This window comes from Cryptomeria japonica, chromosome 7, assembly GCF_030272615.1.
Source record: "Cryptomeria japonica chromosome 7, Sugi_1.0, whole genome shotgun sequence".
NCBI classification, from domain to species: domain Eukaryota; kingdom Viridiplantae; phylum Streptophyta; class Pinopsida; order Cupressales; family Cupressaceae; genus Cryptomeria; species Cryptomeria japonica.
This window is the reverse complement of record NC_081411.1, coordinates 735795347-735815670: the sequence shown is the minus strand read 5'-3', so window position 1 is coordinate 735815670 and position 20324 is coordinate 735795347. Positions and strand designations below refer to the sequence as shown.

At 32.7% G+C, this 20324-nt stretch overlaps 1 protein-coding gene across 1 annotated transcript; it reads left to right on the top strand.

Moving 5' to 3' along the window:
* The first annotated feature begins 8069 nt into the window (after window positions 1–8069).
* On the top strand, window positions 8070–11564 carry LOC131073756 (receptor-like protein 33). Its single transcript, XM_058010254.2, has one exon. The coding sequence runs from the start codon at window positions 8070–8072 to the stop codon at window positions 11562–11564; it is 3495 nt and encodes a 1164-aa protein (XP_057866237.2).
* Window positions 11565–20324: the final 8760 nt, after the last annotated feature.

Sequence of the window (20324 nt, the reverse complement as noted above, 5' to 3'; positions counted from 1 at the left end):
AATAACCATAAATATCCATCTTATCATTATTTTTTTGAGTCAAACTATTAAAAAATCACAATAATATTGACAAAACTAATTAGAGCAACAATTCTATCATTTGAAATCATGCAAAAACAAAAAATTCACTTACTTCTATGTATAAAATAGTGATAGAAGTGTAGACACAATTGCAGTGGGGCCTTCAACGACCTCAAAAACTTCTTTTGAGACCGTTGAGGCTCTTGGGCAACTAAAACTATGTCTAAGTACCTTGTACGCACTATATTAATAACCAAGTGCGTGTTGTTAGTCCATAAAAGGTTGGCAAGCCCAACGATATTGTTTTTCCATTCTGTACTAATAAGTACCGCATACGCACTCCTAAGCCTAAAAAATGTTATGGAAGGGTAGCGAACTAATAGACTCAATACCCCGTACGCACTTACAAGTAATAAGTACTGTGTACGCGCTCCTACGCCTTAAAAATGTTATGGAAGGGCAGTGAACTAATAGGTTCAGTACCTGGTATGTGTTATTTGTAGTAGAAAAAATGTGAAGGAAAAGGGAGGGAGAGAGAGAGAGAGAGAGAGAGAGAGAGGGGGGGGGGAGATTAGGGGGAGGGAGAGAGAGAAAGAGAGAGAGAGAGAGAAGAAGAGGTATGGAGAGAGAGAGAGAGGGGGGGTGGGGAGGGAGGGAGAGAGAGAAGAATGGGTATGGAGGAAGGGAGAAGGAAAGAGAGAGAGAGAGAGAGAGAGAGAGGGGAGGGGAGGGAGGAGAGAGGGAGAGAAGAATGAGGGGGGAGGGAGAGGAAGAGAGAGAGAGACGATAACGGCACCATATGGAGTCCTAAGGGGTCATTGGAGACCATATGACCCCTTAGGACACCATATGACCCCTAACAACACCATATGGTGTCCTAAGGGGTCATAAGGTATCATAGGGGTCAGAGGACACCATAAGACACATAAAAACATCATGCGGTGTCTTAAGGGGTCATAGGACACTATATGACCCTTAGAACACAATATGACCCTTAGAACACAATATGACCCCTAACAATATCTAAGGGGCCATAGGGTGTCCTAAGGGATCATATGACACTATATGATCCCTTAGCACACCATAGGACCTATAACGACACCAAATAGTGTCCTAAGGGGTCATAGAACACCATATGACCCTTTAGAGCACCATATGGTGTTGTTATGGGTTGTATGGTGTCCCAAGGGGTCATATGGAATCCTATGACCCCTTAGAACACCATATGGTGTTGTTATGGATGTCATATGGTGTTGTTATGGATGCCATATGACCCTTTAGAACACCATATGGTGTTGTTATGGGTTGTATGGTGTCCCAAGGGGTCATATGGCATCCTATGACCCCTTAGGACACCATATGGTGTTGTTATGGGTCATATGGTGTCTTAAGGGGTCATATGGTGTCCTAAGGGGTCACAGGACACCATATGACCTCTTAGGAAACAATATGACCTCTAATGACACCTAAGGGGTCATATGGTGGGCTAATAAAATGATATATTATTTAAAGTTATGAATAGAACATCATACAATAAAACATCGATAGTTTAGTTCTGATATAGCTAAGTTAGACCATTGTCAGCATAAGAGAGACTCCAAGCGAACAAACAACTAGGCTTCGCTAAAAAGCAAGTGTAAGAGCTTGACCTAACCGTAAGAGTACTGCCTTTCTAAAACATATGATGTTATTAAATTTGCAAGGTTATAGGACTAATCTCGATTGTGACTATAGGAATTACACACTTGATTTCTTTCATGGGTATGTACCCTTCCAAGCCTTTTGACAAGTGATGATCATCATATACTACCACTACCATGCTTACAACAAACTTTAATTTGTTTGGGTGACAGGCATTGTGTAACAACATGGGAAATCTCGCATACCCACCACTATCATTCTCCTGGACATCATCTTTGTTATTCTCCCTCTTTCTCTTCCTACCGGTTGTTTCCTTCTGAAAAACATATTGCAGGTACTCTGACTCATCATTTTGTTTTGTTGACACTATTTTCCACATATGCTCTGCTCATTAAAAACTCATTCGAGAAGAATATTGTTGCGGGTTTCCTTGTTTGTCATGGTAATGCACCCATGGTTCAATTTCATACCCTTCTTCCTCCTATTCAATAGACACACACAAATCCACCAGTCAATTTTCTTAGGAGAGCATACATGATAAAAATCAAAGAGGAAGTTGCAGACAAGAAATAAATTCACTTACTTATATAGAAGTGTAGACATAGTTACAGTGGGGTATGGAGGGAGGGAGGGAGAGAAGAAGAGAGAGAGGGATGGGGTATGGAGGAAGGGAGAAGGGGAGAGAGGGAGAGAGAGAGAGAGAGAGGGATGTGGTATGGAGAGAGAGAGAGAGAGAGAGGCACCTTGTATGCGCTTGAGAGGGGGAGACAATACACTTATATGTGTGTATATATATATTTAATATATTATATAAAAATTATATACTATAATACAATATCATATTATACACACACCCAAAATTTAAACAAACATAGCGCGTACGCGTTGTTTATAGCAAACATAGCACGTATGTGTTGTTTATAGCAAACATAGCACGTACGCGTTGTTTATAGCAAACATAGCATGTACGTGTTGTTTATAGTAAACATAGCACATATGCACTTCTTACACCATAAGTACCCCGTGCACACTTTTTTATACCATAAGTACCCTGTACGCGCTTTTGATTGTTTAGGCTTGGAAATAGGCCTGGATGACAAAGCTATGTTTTGGAAGTTTGATTTCCCTCGATTTCCCTCATTTTGACATGTTTTATTTTATCAACTTGGTTTATCGACTTTGTCATCATTACATTTACACTTCATCAAGTGGGTATTTCTAAAATTGTCATCATATTTTCACCCATTTTCTGAGCTTTCTAACCATATAATTTTTTTAAAATTTGAACAACAATAACATATTATTATTGAATTTCTTTTACCAGTGTCTCCATAGTTCTCACAGACATAGGTGCACCATTTTTTTAATAACTTTTGATATAATTATCTAGATTTAAAAAAAATTATATATTATTGTATTGCACTTGATTCTTTACAATTTAAAAAAAAAAATTGTATTTTTGATGTTTTTAGTGCAACTTATTTCGTGCACGAACAGGTACCTAATTTTCAGGATGTGCTCGATTGGAAAAATCATTAAAAAAAAATTAAAAAAAAACTCAACAAAAAATTACAAAAAAATACACATCTTCTAATGCTCACTCTTAACTATCTTTCTACCAAAGGATTTTTCAAAATACTAAATATAACTATGACTTTTTTGATGCGCACGTCAGACACTGTTATGTTTTTTCAAAAGAAAAAAAATCAAGGTTTGTTTTTCGTGCGCGAAGGATTTGACCCCCTTAATCTTATCCAATTTTGAAAAAGTTTAGTAGTTTGGAAACTAGATTCAAAGTACTACAATATTTGTTCTTTGATTATCTTCATATCTTGAGTGGATGACTTTCAAATTTTGCCTCCAAGTTCAAGTTCACCTGATTTTTTTTAAAAAAGGGTCCACTTATACCCCCCTTTTTTATCACCATCTTTGTGCACTTACCTAGTTGCAAGGCTAACAAAGATACAGTTGATAGAAGTCACCTAAGATGTTTTCCTAGAGAATATCACGTGTTATATTGTGGCTTATCTATTCAATTTATACTTAATATTTATTTTGTAATCTTATACGTATACTTTTATCTCATGGATTATGTAGAAAATGGATAAAATGAACAAGGTATTGATTCATTATTTCCCAACACTTTAAGTGCTTAAGCCCCTTTTTGCTAGCATCTAGTTAGCTAGGTGACCAACAATTAAGTGTTGAAGAGCTAAAGGTATGAGGAGTCTAAATCTAAGTGCCTAAGCACTTGATATGATTAAGGACTAAGGAATTGAGATGATTGAGGGCTTATGGACACAAAGCTCTTGGTCATCAATGTGACCAAGAGCTAAAGACAATAAATAAATGGCATGGACTTATAAAGATTATTACAGATAACTAAACCATCAGATTTTAATGAAATTAAATTTTATGTACTTTTGGTGATTTTTAATGCAATTTAAAATAGGATTTCAAACAATTTACAAGCGAATCTCTCAAAGAAAAAGAGGCCACATAGGAGATAATTATTTTCACTGGATTTAGAGAAAACTTGAAGGTAGATTTCAAATAAACTTATGGATTTCAATATTTATGAGTTCTAGCTAAATATCTTGTGAAACTTGATAAAAAATTTTTATAAATTTGGCTTTAAATGGTCCAATTCTACAAACTTCAAATGAAAATATACTCTTTTTTTTGGATTTTAAATAAAATTTAAATCTAGTTCTTTAAAAAACATGAAAAATAATGAATAGATATTTGTTGTGCATTGGTGATCACTTGTATATCTCATAGTCATTTGTGTATATATGCAAGTGTAGAGTGTATACATGGTGTGCATATGTCCTCTACTTGCGTATTCTTTTTCAACTTTGTCTATTTTAACATGTTGCGTAGACTCATGTATGAATATGTCCTACAAAATATAATGTGTATATGCTAAAATTTACCATGTATATTCCTTTCGAATCACTATATATCCTTTCCATTTTTTCATAATTTAGATGTAAGAATCATACTCTATGCAATTGTATGATTGTATAGTTTTCACCCGAGATCACTTTTGAAAACACCTACAAATAACTCAAAAAAAGTATCAACAAAACAAAGTGCAATATGTAAAATTTTATTTCTCAGCTACTTTAGATGCAATGACATGTCCATTTTGCTCTTCAGTGTACCTAGAAAAAGTGGACCTCTAAAACCACTCACAAACCTACCCAAACCAGTTAATGCAAACTAAACATAGGGTACAAACACACAAAATGAAGTGAGATAAGGGATATTCTACCTTGAAAAGTCACCAAAAAATAAAGAAAAATGTTTTAAGTTAACATGGAAGAAAACAAGCATGTATGTTCCTATTCAAACAAAATAAAAGCCTCTAGATAGATATCAACAAAAGAGAATTCAACAAAGCAATGAAGCATAACATCAAACAATCAAATCAAATATTATCATAATATCCATTGTTGAATGGTTTGATAGCATGTACTTAGCTCAAATGATAATGGATTATGAAATGAGTGAAAGGGTGCCTAGATTTATAAAATTTTGGGAGGAATGGATGGTTAAAATATAATTATGAAATTAATGGTTGAGAGGATTTTTCAAAGGTTAGGGAGGGAATGGACGGATAAGATGGAGTTTGTAAATGACTTTGATGGAAATACCAAATTTAGTAAAATGTGGTTGAGACCATATGAAAAGTAAGGGATGTGCATCTAGTAAGGCTATATTCTTGGGTTTATTCTTCGAATGTGTTGAGAGAATATAGGCATAATTAAATAATATCATTATTTAATTGTGAAAAATCTTAGGTGATGGGGAAAGTTGATCAATTAGAACTAGAGAAATTTATAAGTCAGTACAAATCTATTATGTTTCAAAATATTAGTCTTAAACTAGAAGAGAAATTATTCTAAAAGATAAACTCTAGGTCAAATCAAGGGTGGGTATAATTGCCACAGTGGTAGGCAATAAAGTCAATCACCAAATGTAAGGAGAAGAGATAGATCTCTCTATAAGTTTTAAAGACCAAGGGTAGATTAGATCTAGGAAATCAAAAAATTAAAATTGAATTACAAATAATAAAACTAATTAGGGTTGTAAAGTTTAGTAAGATTATAAAGTGCAACCAAACAAAAAGGAAATAAATCACCCCTTGTGGGGGTTTATTCTAGTTTAGTTAATTAAATAAAGTACCTAAAAAAAAAATTGTATATATTAAATAAGTTGTTAGAGTAGAGTGGATCAAATCAAGCAAGCCCAAACAAAGTATAATCATGCCATAATCAATAATAAATAAAGAGAGATTGATTAGATTTGCGATTGAAGAACGTGTTCCAATTGATGAAGATATCAAGATTTGTGTGTCTTGAAATCTGGAAATGTGCTAGACAACCATGTGTATGCATCAAAATGATAAGGTTCTTCTTTACCTTGTGCTAGGTGAACCTTGTTGTTTTAGATCTAGTTTGTGGTTGCAAGCTTTCTTTGTACCCACAAACATGGTCTTTGATTATCTATAGATTTTTCCCTATGGGTTCCATAAAATAGACTTCTAGGTAATCATAGCCTCTTCACACTAAGGATTTTTCTATTAATTTAGTGTTATTAAAAAATATCTTAATAGATAACATTTTTCGAACATGCAATAAATTCTAAAATGGTTTCTAGATGATTCACATGCGGTGATGAGTGCATGGTAGATGAAATGAGAATGATTGTTCTTGAATGCCCTTATATTGATATGTGTGTTTGCATCTATTTGTGAGCTCGAAGATGTTTGTTTGTTGAAACAAATACAAATTGATGTCCCTTTAGGCATGAACATAACACAAAATTATGAAGATTTGTGCATGGTCAGCTTGGAACAAACATGTAATAGGATACTAGACAACTAAAATGTTTGAATTTTAATATCAATGAATCAAGATCATGACTACAAGGATGATCTCATCACCAAGAAGACTTGGACAAATGGTCAAATTGGATAGTGTTTGATAAGAGTGGATTATAGATTAGACTTTATTTAATTATTAAAATTAGATAGATAAACAAATTAAATTAAAATTGGAAACAAAAATAACCAATAAATATAATATTAAACACATATATGACCCAGTTAGGGGAAGTGTACCAATAATTGTTATAGCTAACTTCTCGCACCCACAGATCCTAAACCGTACATTAGATTTCGATGATTTTTTTTTTGTTGCCTCCATATGTGACTAGATTGCTTATAGCTATTGTTTTGGCGTCTAGGTAGTAACAATGCATGTTGTGGGATCCATTATGGGTGCAAGGGTAAAAATGTACACATTTCAAAGTGTCACCTAATACCTACTTAAATATGCTCCAATAATCGTACACTTAAAATTGTCAATACTTATGCACAAATGTCCCAATACTTGTGCACAAAGTCCCCATTAGTCAAGTACACTAATGGATCAATTATGATCCAAAAATACTAAAAAGTGAGTGACTATTGATACATGTGAAATTTATTCATAAAATTTTAGTTATTTTTTAAATTTCTTTAAAGTTAGTAATTAGAAGATTGAATACATAAAAAGTAAATCATTATTAAAACTATAACAACTAGGAATACTCTTCCCGTGTACCAAAAACAACGTACCATTAGAAACTATACATGTGTCTTATTTTCACATCGATAATAGGTATTACCTATTTATATCCTCTTGGCATCTTCGTGGGTGAAAAAGAGTATTAGTTTATCCAAAAGACAACTTATTTATATTCCCGACTATACATTTAGGGTATTATTTTATGTGTAATCACATGATGCAGTAAAGAATACGGTACAGACAAAAGACTAGCTATGATAACGTGGCTGTTTCCTATCGCGACTAATTCTGTCCACATGCGTGAACAGCAATCCAGATTTTAATATGCAAACAAAATTGATTAAAAATCCCCTCCCCCACAAGACCCAGTTCCCTGGGGAATTCCAACGGCTACGAATTGTTTCCAGACCAATTTTGGATAAGTTTTCCCTGCCGTTTGTTTTACGTCTTCGCTATTTTCTTCCATCTAGAATTTAATTATATGACACGCTTTTAGTCGCAGTCTGAAGTCTACGCGTTTATGAACCTTCGTTGAAATTCAATACAACTTTAATGGGCTGTCCCGTCTATAAGCTTTTTCTACGACTTCGTTCCCATATTTTTCTTATTGTTGAGTTTCACAGTCATAGCCGTGCCAATTTAATCAATTGAGTTTTGTACTCGTCGGTGAAAGGCGTGGTTATTGGCAGGTTGCAAATTGGTACGAAGTTATCCTTGATTTTTATCGATTTTCGATAGGGTTTGGATAGTCCTAAACAATAGCAAACGAACTGGTTTGCTGCTCCATATTATTCTGCTCATGATGGGCTGTCGTCATGTTTTTGGGAGGGGATGTTGATTGCAGGTGTTTCAAAGAACGAAATTGAAGAAAACCCAATGAAATTCTCAGAGACTGTGGTCTGGAAGTTGTTTGGGTTTGCCCTATTGCTGCCGATTTGTTGGGTATCTTGTTGTCCAGACGATGAACGAAAAATCCTCTTGGATTTCAAACGGGGTCTTCACGACCCCTCTGGTCGACTGAAAACGTGGAATGATTCCACCGACTGTTGCAACTGGGAAGGAATCAAATGTGATAATAGCAGAAAGCACGTCATTCGGTTGGATCTCCACAATCCTTTCGGCAACAATCCGGCAATGGCTTTGCAGGATTCAACCAGTGGTGTTGGTTCCGGTTCCCAGATTTATCTCGGTTCACCTTCTGTTGAGAGTAATAGAAGAGACGTTCTTTCTCCTCTGTTTGATCTGAAGATGTTACAAGTCTTGGATTTGAGCTACAACGCTTTCAACGGTGTTGCTGTCCCTCAGGAACTCCCCACGCTGAAATATTTGCAGTATTTGAACTTATCAAATGCTGGATTTGTGGGAAAGATTCCCAGGGAGTTGGGCAACATGTCCACTTTGCGCTTCCTGGATCTTTCCACCAATTACTACATTTCCTCTTCCTCCATCACAATTGATGACATGAAGATGTGGACAGGAAACATGAGGGTTTTAGAGGAGCTGCTGCTGGACGGGGTGAATATGTTGCAAGTGACAAGCGATGAATGGGGCAAAGCTATCTCCGACATGTACAGTCTCAGGCGTCTTCAAATGTCCAACTGTATGCTTTCTGGCCCAATTCCCCTTTCCCTTGCAAATCTTAGCAGTTTAACCCACCTCCAACTTGGTGGCAATTCCTTCTTCTCGTCCATACCTGCTCGCTTCCACAACCTTTCCAAGCTGGTTTCTCTCAAGATTAGCAGCTGCGAGCTCAATGGTTCCATCCCTTCTGATCTGTTGAGCCTTCCAAACCTGCAAGAAGTTGACTTCTCTGCCAATCTGGATTTGGGAGGGAATCTTTCAACCATTCTGCCGCGACACTCTTCCAGGCTTAAGAGCCTTGTTCTTACAGCAACGAATGTAGGAGGAGCTATTCCAGATTCAATTGCCAACATCTCCTCGTTAACTTTCTTCGATCTATCCGACTGCTCTGTTCAAGGTAAGCTTCCTCCCACCATTGCAAATCTTACAGCACTTGTAATGTTGGATATCTCAAATAACAAATTAAAAGGAAGTATACCATCGTTTGGGGTTAAGCGTCCTTTAGAAACTCCATTTCCTTTGGCCTACATCGATCTTTCATTCAACCAGTTGAAGGGTAGCATCCCCTCCATGTTGTTCGATGCATTTGGGAAGCTCCGGTATGTTGACTTGAGTCATAACCTATTGACCGGTCCCATTCCATCCCCTGACGTGAATCTTACCTCCCTCAAATGGCTTGATCTGAGCTACAATGAACTGAACGGCACAATTCCCTCCTTGGCCAACATCAAGCCCCTTGGTCTGCTTGATCTGAGCAATAATCTCTTGAGTGACAAATTCCCGGCTTCCGTTGTTCAACTCCTTTCCCTCAGTACGCTTGATCTAAGCAACAACCTGTTAACAGGTGCCATACCTCGCAACATTTCAAATCTAGCTAAATTGAAGGTTCTTTCCCTATCCTCCAATCGGTTAAGGGGCAATCTTTCAGAGTCCCACCTTCATAATCTCTCCAGTCTGGTATCTCTAGACATTTCGAACAATGCGTTAACTGTGAAAATCAGTCCGACTTGGATTCCCCAAAACTTGTTTAGAACATTGAAACTAAGATCATGCAACATGGAGGGTGAGTTGCCAACCTTCTTAGTAACTCAAACTAGTATTTCCATTTTGGATTTGTCTGATAATAGATTATGGGGCAATATTCCTGCGTGGATATGGGATTCCCCTGTTCTTGTACAGCTCAACCTGTCTCATAATAAATTTTCAGGCGCTTTACCTTCTATGCTGATGGGCCCGAAGACCCTAAAGGTTCTTGACTTGCATAGCAATGACTTACAAGATCAGCTTCCACTTCCTCCTCCTTCAGTGGTTGTGTTAGACCTGTCTGAAAATCACTTTTCTGCATCCATTCCACCTGAAATTGGGGATTATTTTCTTAGATATTTGTCGCTCTTTCACAACAATCTCAGCGGTAGGATCCCACCAACCCTGTGTAATATACCGTCCCGGAATATGAAGATTCTGGATTTTTCATATAACAGTCTCACAGGTAAGATTCCAGCATCTCTTGCAAACTGTAGTTCTCTTGTGGTATTGAATTTGGAGAAAAATTGTTTAGAAGGTGAGTTGCCAGCGGAGTCGGGAAGCATGATTTCGCTTCAAACACTAAAAATCGGGGGAAATAATCTAAATGGGACTCTGCCAACACTTGCAAATTGTAAACAGTTGCAGATATTGGATGTGGGGGACAACAGACTAACAGGGAATATTTCTTCAAATGGGATTCAAGAGCTTTCTAATCTTAAGATTTTGATTTTAAGATCAAACAAATTTGAAGGAACTGTACCTGCTGATGTAAGCAAAATACCGTCTCTTCAAATATTAGACCTCTCAATGAACAGATTGACAGGAATGATTCCGGTCAGCATTTCAGAGATGAGGGGAATGGCGAATTGGTCAGAGAATACAAAAGTCTTTGAGTTTGCATGGTTAAAAGATAAAATTTATGTAGAGAAAATAATCATTAGAAACAAAGGATTGGAGCTGGAGTATGTGAGATCTTTGAGTTTGGTAAAATGCCTTGATCTATCAGGCAATAGAATATCTGGTCATGTCCCTCAAGGCATGGGATCTCTCGTTGGTTTGATTATCCTTAATATTTCAAGAAACAATATTAGTGGTACCATACCTGAGTCCTTGGGAAACATGGCACAGCTAGAGTCCCTTGACCTCTCGAAAAACCAACTGTCTGGAATTATCCCTGCAGCGTTGGTGAATCTCACATACCTAAGTTACTTGAATATGTCATACAATAATCTTACAGGAATGATACCGCAAGGGGCACAATTCGCAACATTTGAAGCCTCATCCTTCTCACATAATCCAGGTCTGCACGGCTTACAACTGAACGAGTCATGGTCGCCTTCGCCAAAGGATGAAAGCAAGCCAAAGAAGAAAGAAGGGGTGAATAAAAACAGGGCAAGAAAGAGAATTGACCGTTTCATTGTGTTCATGGGGATGAGCTTTGGAATGGGCGCGGGCATAATTGTAGCTCCGTTGTTGTTTCTGAAGAAACGGAGGGAAAAGTTCTTTGATTTGTTAGACAGTATATTGATTTGGATTGTTGATTTGATTCCTTGTGAGAAGTGCATTTCCTGTGACAAGTTGCAGATAGTGAAAATTTCGGACGGCGAAGACCAAGAGCATTCCAAAGAAAGCAAGAAGAAATTAATACGCTTTTGCGTACGTTGTACTCAAATTGACAGAGAGACTAAAACTATAATTTACACTAAATGTATATGCTGACAAAAGTATTAATTTCATTTTTTCCCTCTTATGGAAAAGGCTCAAAACTCACGGCTAAACAACAAAGTTACCCTTTCTTACAAATTGAATTATTATGTTTCTATTTATTATCTTTATTTCAACAAAAGTATTGATTTTTTTTCTATAAATAAAGATTAAAGTTATCAATTCTTATAAAGAATTGATTTTTTTAATTTATTTATTATAATATCTATCTTAACTTTTCTTGTTGAATGAGTCTCCTCAATTTCATACATTTGTTACACTAATCCAACTCTCTTTTACAACTAATACCCAACATCTATGTCTTTATCAGTAAATTGTATCACAATTTTCTTTATTCTCTTATAATTTTATTTCGAACCATTACAAAATTGATAGAAAGTATTAAAAACTTTGTGAAGGTAATTAAAAAAGATTAACTAACTTAAAGGTTATAAAGAGATTCATTAGTTTTGAGTGAAAATCAAACAAATATATTTGTACTAAAATAAATTCACTCTACATTAATTCATTTAAGTTAGTTGATATAAGATAGTAAATAACACTAAGATCTTCAAAAAGAGTTGGGACTAATAAATGTAAATGAGGTTTATGACATGTTTAGCTCTTTTGTCTCTCATGTAGTTAATAGTTGATTTTTAATATAGATTGTGGTCAATAATAAAAGGTTAACTTCTATGCTTGAATCAACACTATAAGTGCTACTAGATTGTGATCAATCTAGGAGAATGTCTCCCTATTACCCAATAGGTTTCACCAAATTAGTGAATGAGAAGTTATCATTTATTTTCAACCATGAAAACTTTCTAGCTATCATTTATGGGTTCTATCACTTTGTTACTCTAGGTTGGAAATCATATTCTTTGTCATCCTTATACCTAATTTGTTCCACGTAAAGTTAGGGATTACATGGCTAGCTTCCATGAAAGTAGTCACTTCAATGGCTCAAATACTTAAAGTTTCCACATGAGAGAAAAGAGCACACTATCTAGCAAACTTGATACAAATGACTCATCTTTCATGGAGGCTTCTCTCTTGATCACTTTTGGCATTCACCTATACAACTCTTGCAACCTCATGGAGACCTCTTATTTAAAGCATATTCAAAGTTCAAAGTGATTTTCTCAAGGCCCTCTTCTTCTTCCACTTTGGTCACTTCCCCTTCAATCAACCAGCCACTATAACATACCTTAATCACTATGCCTACCCTTTCAATGGCTAAGCGAAAGAGTGTTATATTGGGATTAACTCTTTTCTTCCTAATTTATCACAATCTCCAATTATGTGTTATGTTCCTCCACCTATCACTATGATAGATTGAGGAAAGGCCCCCATAGCACTGGAAAGACCTTTCCTTAGGTCTTTTATCTTGTTGTAGCTCTTACCATTCTCAAACCTTCTCTTTTAGTAGGAAAGGGGAAAAAGCAACCTATAGGATGAAACCATTTTGTATACCACCAACACCTCACCTTCTAGTGGCACCTCCTATTGCTACACATGTCCCTATGATAAAAAGAGGAAAGACACATGTAGTGCAAGTTCCATCATGTGCACCCTAAGTACCTCAACCTCCACTTACTAGGACTATTCCTTCTCATGTTACATACATACTTCTCATGTTGCATACATGAGGACAACCCTACAATCAAAATAGAGAGATCGCGTCCCTCCTACAATATATGTCCCATCACTAATAGAACCAACTTATGCATTAACACAAGCATTGTCAACATGCATTGGATTGGTAATACATAAGTAATATGGAGATGTAGGTACCATTTAATGTCCTTTGATGTGAGCACTTCCAAATTTGTTCATTCCCTCTATCTCCTACTTCTCCACCTCCTTGTGTCACTCATGTAGACCCTTCTATTCTATCTTAACTTGACCTCACCCTAGTAGGGTGTGGATTATCTTGGATCTTTTGATGGACCCACCTCTAATTCTTTAATTTTGAGATATTTTATTTTTCTCTATACCACCTTATATGCCTAACACAAGTGTCACTTCCAATTTAATGTTTGCTTCACTTATCCCACTTGACACACCAGCTAATAGATTTTTTAGATATTCTTTATCTTGCCACTATTGACATTGATATATCTTACACACCTCCAAAAATAGAACCTAAGAATTTTCCCATTCCACCACATCACAAGAAAAAGTTAAAACCACCTTCTCCACAACCTCCAAACCACTTTGCATCTATTATTTTTATAGAAGTTGCATCTTCTTCTGCTTCTATCCTCATGCTCCCATTTAAGAGATTATTATTGATATTCCTCTTATCACTTATTTTGATTTTGATTCACTAGCTTTCTTTCTCAATGCTCGAGCATGTTTGAGTATTTTGTATATATTCTAGTGTTACCCTCAATTTTCACAAAATAGTTTATGTTGATCTTGCATGAAGTTTAGGAACACATTATACATACAACTAATTCTTTATCTATTGCTACAAGAGATGCACCTAGTATTATCCTAATGTTACTTCCTTTATAGGTTCAACCTCCCTCCCCTTATGATAAATATTGTGAGACTGGTCTATTTGAGAAAGATCATTAAATTAGTAATTTCATATCTTTAAATTTTAGTTTTTTTCTATTTTTTTGTGATCCCCACATATTTTCTTGTTTAGGTTTGTTAATATCTCTTGGAGGACCCATAATATCCTTGTAGGTACATAGATACAGGGTAGATGAAATATTCTATATTATTCTATTTGTATCTACATTCTTTAATTTATTGTAATTTTATTTTTAGCTTTTAGGGGTGATGCAAAGCATTAAAGCATTTAGGCCTCTTTCAAGTTGACCCAAAAAAAACAATTGTGTATTGTTTCCTTTGTACTTGTAGTTCCACTAGATTTAGGGAATGATGAGCTTTCAACTTCATCTTATAGCATATATGATTATCTATTATAAATATATTTATTCTAACCCCAACATCTCGGTAGTATATGAGCTATCTAGAATAATATAACTTTCTATCCTTTTTGCCCTCATATGTCCTACCTCTTTTCATGGTTATTCTACAATGTAGCTTGTAGTGTTGGAACCATGGTCAATCAAAAGCATTGTATGGACTCGACTCTAGCATAACATAGATTATTAAATTTATAACCCCTCTAGTAATCCTTGTCGTGCTCTTTTCCTTTTTCTTGAGTGTTTATCTTTACGTTTTTGTTATGCATGAGAGTTATCTTGTATTTTCATTGTGCATGGTGTATTCGTTATTAGGTTTATTTTTTATCGAACGTGTCTACTTGTGGAATTTATGTATGGTGCTTGTGTCTTGTGAAATGTATTGTAGTTGTTTCACAAGTCTTCCCCCAAAGGGCATCTTCACCTAGTTTGAAGATTATGCATACTCTACAATATCCTTTGGTAAAATTTGGTGACTTCTATTTTTTATTTAGCATGCATAATTAGTGTAGTTAATATACTCACTAAAGTGGGGGAAAAGTGTAATGTCAAATATTGCGCATCCTTTCAATTTCACACTACATCATGTACTCGCTCTATTCCTTTGATATAGAACATTTGAATTACAAAACATTAGCACTTGGATCATACATTGTTGGAATTTTAATAATAATTAAATATTTTTAAATCTCAACTTATTTAAGATAAGAATACAACAAAAATATGTTCATGCAACATGCTAGCATGTTGTGAAAATTTGTAGTTCTAAAGTTTGTTAGAGAGTTACCTTCTTATTAAAAATTGAGGAGTAACACTCCTACATGTAGTCCAATTGAGAAAAAACATTTCAACTTACCTCTTTTGATTTTTCCATTCTAACATTGAAACTCTATATTTTTTTTAAGAAACTCTATCATTTTGTAACTAGCAAACTATATTGACATTGTACATGTGATTTTTTTGAGTAGTTTTAATCACCAAGAGAATGTAGTGAATGATAGGATTAAGGCAACATCATTATTCTTAGGGATTTGAAGAAAATTCAAGGTGATTTTGTTCTAATATTATTGTTTCATTTCTCTTCATTTTAATTATTTATTATTTTCATTTGAAAACATCCAAGTGCTACCATAGTGTACTTGTTATTTCCTATATCATAGTTAATCACATTGTTATTTTTGAAGCATTTGTATATTTACCTTTTCAATATTATCAAAATCTTAGCTTTGATGGAAGTCAAAAAGACCAAAACAAGGGTTTGGCTAAGGCAAATCCCTCAAATAACCACCCAAAAATATTTTCTCTCACTTCTTGTTTGCAAGTTTTTCATAAAGAAATGTTTCTCTATGATATCTCTTCACTCTTTTCCTTGTGTTCATTTTATTCTTCTTCAATATAATATTAAAATAGTTAGTTGATATTTCATAATATTTAAAATTTATCCATAAGTTTTCAAGTCTTTTTGTCATTATGTACATATTTTTACATGACATGGTAATGTTTGACACAAGTTCGCTTCCAAAAAGAGACTACAAGTTGCTTGTTTTTAGTACTTCCCATTCTTGTGAAAATAAGTTTGTAATTTATCATTTGTAGTGATATATTTTAACCTATTTATTTAGTTGAGCGGTCTATATTGTAAATTTATAATTTTATGTTTAAATACAATTTTTTTATAAAAAAGATAATCAAAATAATGTTGGTAATATTAAATTTGTTGATTCATCTTAATGTAAGAAGTATAATTTCTCTCAAAAGAATTCAATTTTCTTGTGTGAGGGTAAAATTTTATTTATTACAATATTTATATGATTTCATGAAAATAAACTCTCTATGATAGTGTGTAGTGTAAATGTGCATATTTTGCCCTTTTATTCTATTATATTACACCTCTTTTGGTCTTATTCCTAAATACAATATCCTAATGCTAAGCATGTCCTACTTTATGCATAACTTTATCCAAAACCTAAAACCTATTAACCATCAACATAGAATGATCCCAAATGGAATAAACCACTTCTCTCACTTCTCTATGTAAATTAAAATAAGAGAAGTGGACTAATTGTAGTTCTTCTCAACTAAGATTTTAAATGTTAAGAGTAGTAGTAGTCCTTATAGTGTGATCAATTGTAGAAGTCAAATTACGATTGTTTTAGAAAATTGACTATAAATTACACAAGGGAGACAAATAGAACTAAGCACATCCTAAACTTCTTATATTTATTAGTCCCAACTTTTTATTAAGATTTGGTTGTTACTATTTTATATCAATTAATTTAAATCTAAATTACTTTCATGCATATTTATGTTTTAATAAACATTTTATTTTAATTTCATTCAAAAATTTTAATATCACATTAATTTGTATAATATTTTTTAACAACTTTATAATAAGTTAAAATTAATTAGCTGATAGGCTCTTTATGGTGGGCTTTGCCCATCGGAATTAAGTTCCTTACACTTGAAAATCTTTTTGTCTTGATAATTAGTATTTTTTGTCAAACACGCAAGAGGGAAGTCCATAAATAACCAATGTTGTATGATGGGTTGAATCGCTTATCAAGCAAAGCCATTAACTTTAACTCTCACTTGGAAATTGACCTCGATGATGTTATCCTCAATATTCGAAAGCTACACAAGTTTGACTCTTAGATAAATGTTGTTGGATAAATGATACTAAATTTAATTCACTGCAGTAAAATAAATCCACAAAACAAATTCACAATCCACACCCACCTCTCGCCACATAAAAAGAGAATCCTAATTCATCATTTCATATGAGTAATAATAATCATGGCTTTTTCTGCCATTGCAATATGCTTGTGCTTGCTTGTGTTTTTAACTTTGCAAGGCAACATTGTCTATTTGAGTGGTGGTTGGGAAGGGGTAATAAAAGATGAGGTTTTTGAAATATTTTTAAAAGGTTTAAAATGTTATTAAAATTCTAATTAAAAAATTCCATCAAAATATTTTATACAAAAATTAATGTGGATTTCATTTAAAAAATCGTTATTGTGGGAGTAACAGATAAATTATCACTTTAAAGATTTTAATTTAAATAGCTAAATTATTTTTTCTTCTTTTAAAAAGTTTATTAAATAGTAGAATTTTAAATTGTATTGTTTTATAATTAATTTATTTTTCATATTTTTATATGTGAATATAAAAAAGAAAATATTTTTAAGGTTTACATAGACTCTTTCAAAAATATATATGTTTATTTAATTTTATTATTTCTAAATTATGATATGTATTAATGTTAATATATTTATATTTTAATTTTAATTAAATAATTTATGTTAAATTAAATCCATATTAGAACCAATACTACATATACTATTTTATTTCAAATAAATTATTTATTATTTTATTTTTATCTTTATGTGTATCAATTAATTTTATTTATTAAAGTGTAGTTATTTATTATTATATTTGTTGAAACTATTTCATTAGAATTATTTTATTTATTATACTTAAATAATAATAACCACAAATATTATTTAGAATATTTAAAACTTTTCTATGTATATCATTTGATTTGTCATTTGTTTTTATTATTCTTTATGTTAACTATTAAATACAATTTATTTAAATTTTGATATTTTATTTTATAATAATTTTAATTTTCTATTCAAATTAGTAAAAATATTTTAAATACGTTTATTTTAAAAGATTTGATTAGTTTATTTATTAAATAATAGTTTATTTGTACATTTACTTTTATAAATATTATTTTATTTTAATTTTAATTTTTTTATTTTATTTTAAAATTATTGAAAAACTATTGTATCTTACTTTTATTGACTTGAAAATTGTTTTATTTTAAGGTTTGAACTCTCTATAAATAGTTGTTCATTGTTGAATGAAATCAGAAAATTGAAAGATTGTAAAAAGTTTTTAATTTTACATAAATATTCAAAACCTATATATAGTTTCTTCCTGGAATTCGATGATCACCTCATATGACAATATTATGATAGTTTGGTCATTTTAATGTCTTTTATTTGCTAAAAAAATATTAATTGTATAAAATTAAAAATATAAATATATTGAAACATTAATCATATTAATACTATGGTTTACCAAAACAATTTGTGCCTTAGTTTCACTCATTAAATAACAATGTTGAATCTTAATATGATCAATTTTCTTGATCCATAAAAGAATTTACTCTAGAATTGAATGTAGAATCTAATTTGGATAATGGTTATTTTCTAATGTAGTAATAAAATTCATATTAAAAAATTTGTTACAATAATAAAAAATGTTTTGTGTAATGTTGCATTATCAAATTAGAATTATAATAATAATTTATTATATTATTTAAAAATATAATAATGAAATATATGTTATTTAAATAAAAGATAAAATGTGTTGGGTTGGGGGCCTAGCCCGATTGGCAAGAGCTTCCAGTGGTGAAGCACAAGGTCATGAGGTCTAGTCTCCTCCCAACCCACATGGTACCAAAGGACGCGTCACGCCAGCATCACCGGTCACATTAAAAAGTTTACCCGGCTCACTCAGTTTATAGGAGGTGCTATACCTAATTCCTAAATTCTGAAAATAAATAAATAAAACAAAATTTAAAAAAATTTAAAAATTTAAAAAAAAAAAAAAGAGATAAAATGAATCTATTTACTAATAAAATCCTTTCAACATAATAAGGACAACAAAAAAATGAAAACGACCTTAAATTTTTTATCTAATCATTATGCAATATTTTTAACTTACAAAGATAATATTATAGTAAAATAACATATATACAAATGAGATTTAAATAATTGCTTTTAAATTATATTATTTAAATTATTATAATTCTATGTACATAAGTTATTTATTATATTAATTACTTAAATAATATTATATAATTAATAAAAAAAATTAAAAATTATAATATAATTTAGATATTCAACAACAAAATAAGTAGTAATAAATAAATAAATTTTAGCTAAGATTTTTATAATCCATTCAAAATTTGTTAGATGGAATCTATAATGCTTAAAAGTTTTACTACTTAGGATTAGGGTTGAATAAGGGTTAATACAAAAATTGATGAGTTAAGGTTCAATCATGATTACAATTTAAATAGGGTTAGGGTAAGGGTTCAAATAAGGTTTGGGTTGGGGTTTATTAGAGCTACGATTCAAGTTTAGTTAAGGTTAAGGTTAGGTTGGGGATCAATTAGAGAAAAAAAATTGAGTTAGGGTCCAATTAAGGTTATGCTTAAGGTTTCATTAGGGTTAGAATTAGTATAGCTATTAGAATTGAAATTCAAAAAATGTTATTGTTAAGATATGATTAGGATTGCCCTTCTAAGATAAAGTTTGGTTAGGGTTAGTATTAGGTTTTAATTAGGATTAGAGTCAGTAGACATAATCATACCAAATAACAAATTTGACATTGATGAAGAACATAATGAAAATAGCACAATGTACACAATATCATAAAAATATTTTGTATTAAAAAACATTTTGCATAGCTTGACTATTTAAATTATAAGTTTCATATATTTATATTCATTTTTATCTCACATAACAAAGACAATGTTGGTTTCTTCCAACTTTTGCCTATCCTCCAACATATTACCTAAAGCATATCTTGATATGGTATAACCATTACATCTCATTAAAATGCAAGTGCTAATCTATAAAAGAACAAAAGAGCCAAGAACCAAATACAAGTGATAGAGACTTATAGATGCATGAGTGTTGGCCAAAAAGGAGAGTTAGGCTAGGAGTAATGCATAGGCTTATGGGGTGGAGGGAGTTTGAAATAGACAATTCAATTCGAAGAAATGGGTAACTTCAATCTTTGCCCCTAATTTTTAAGATAG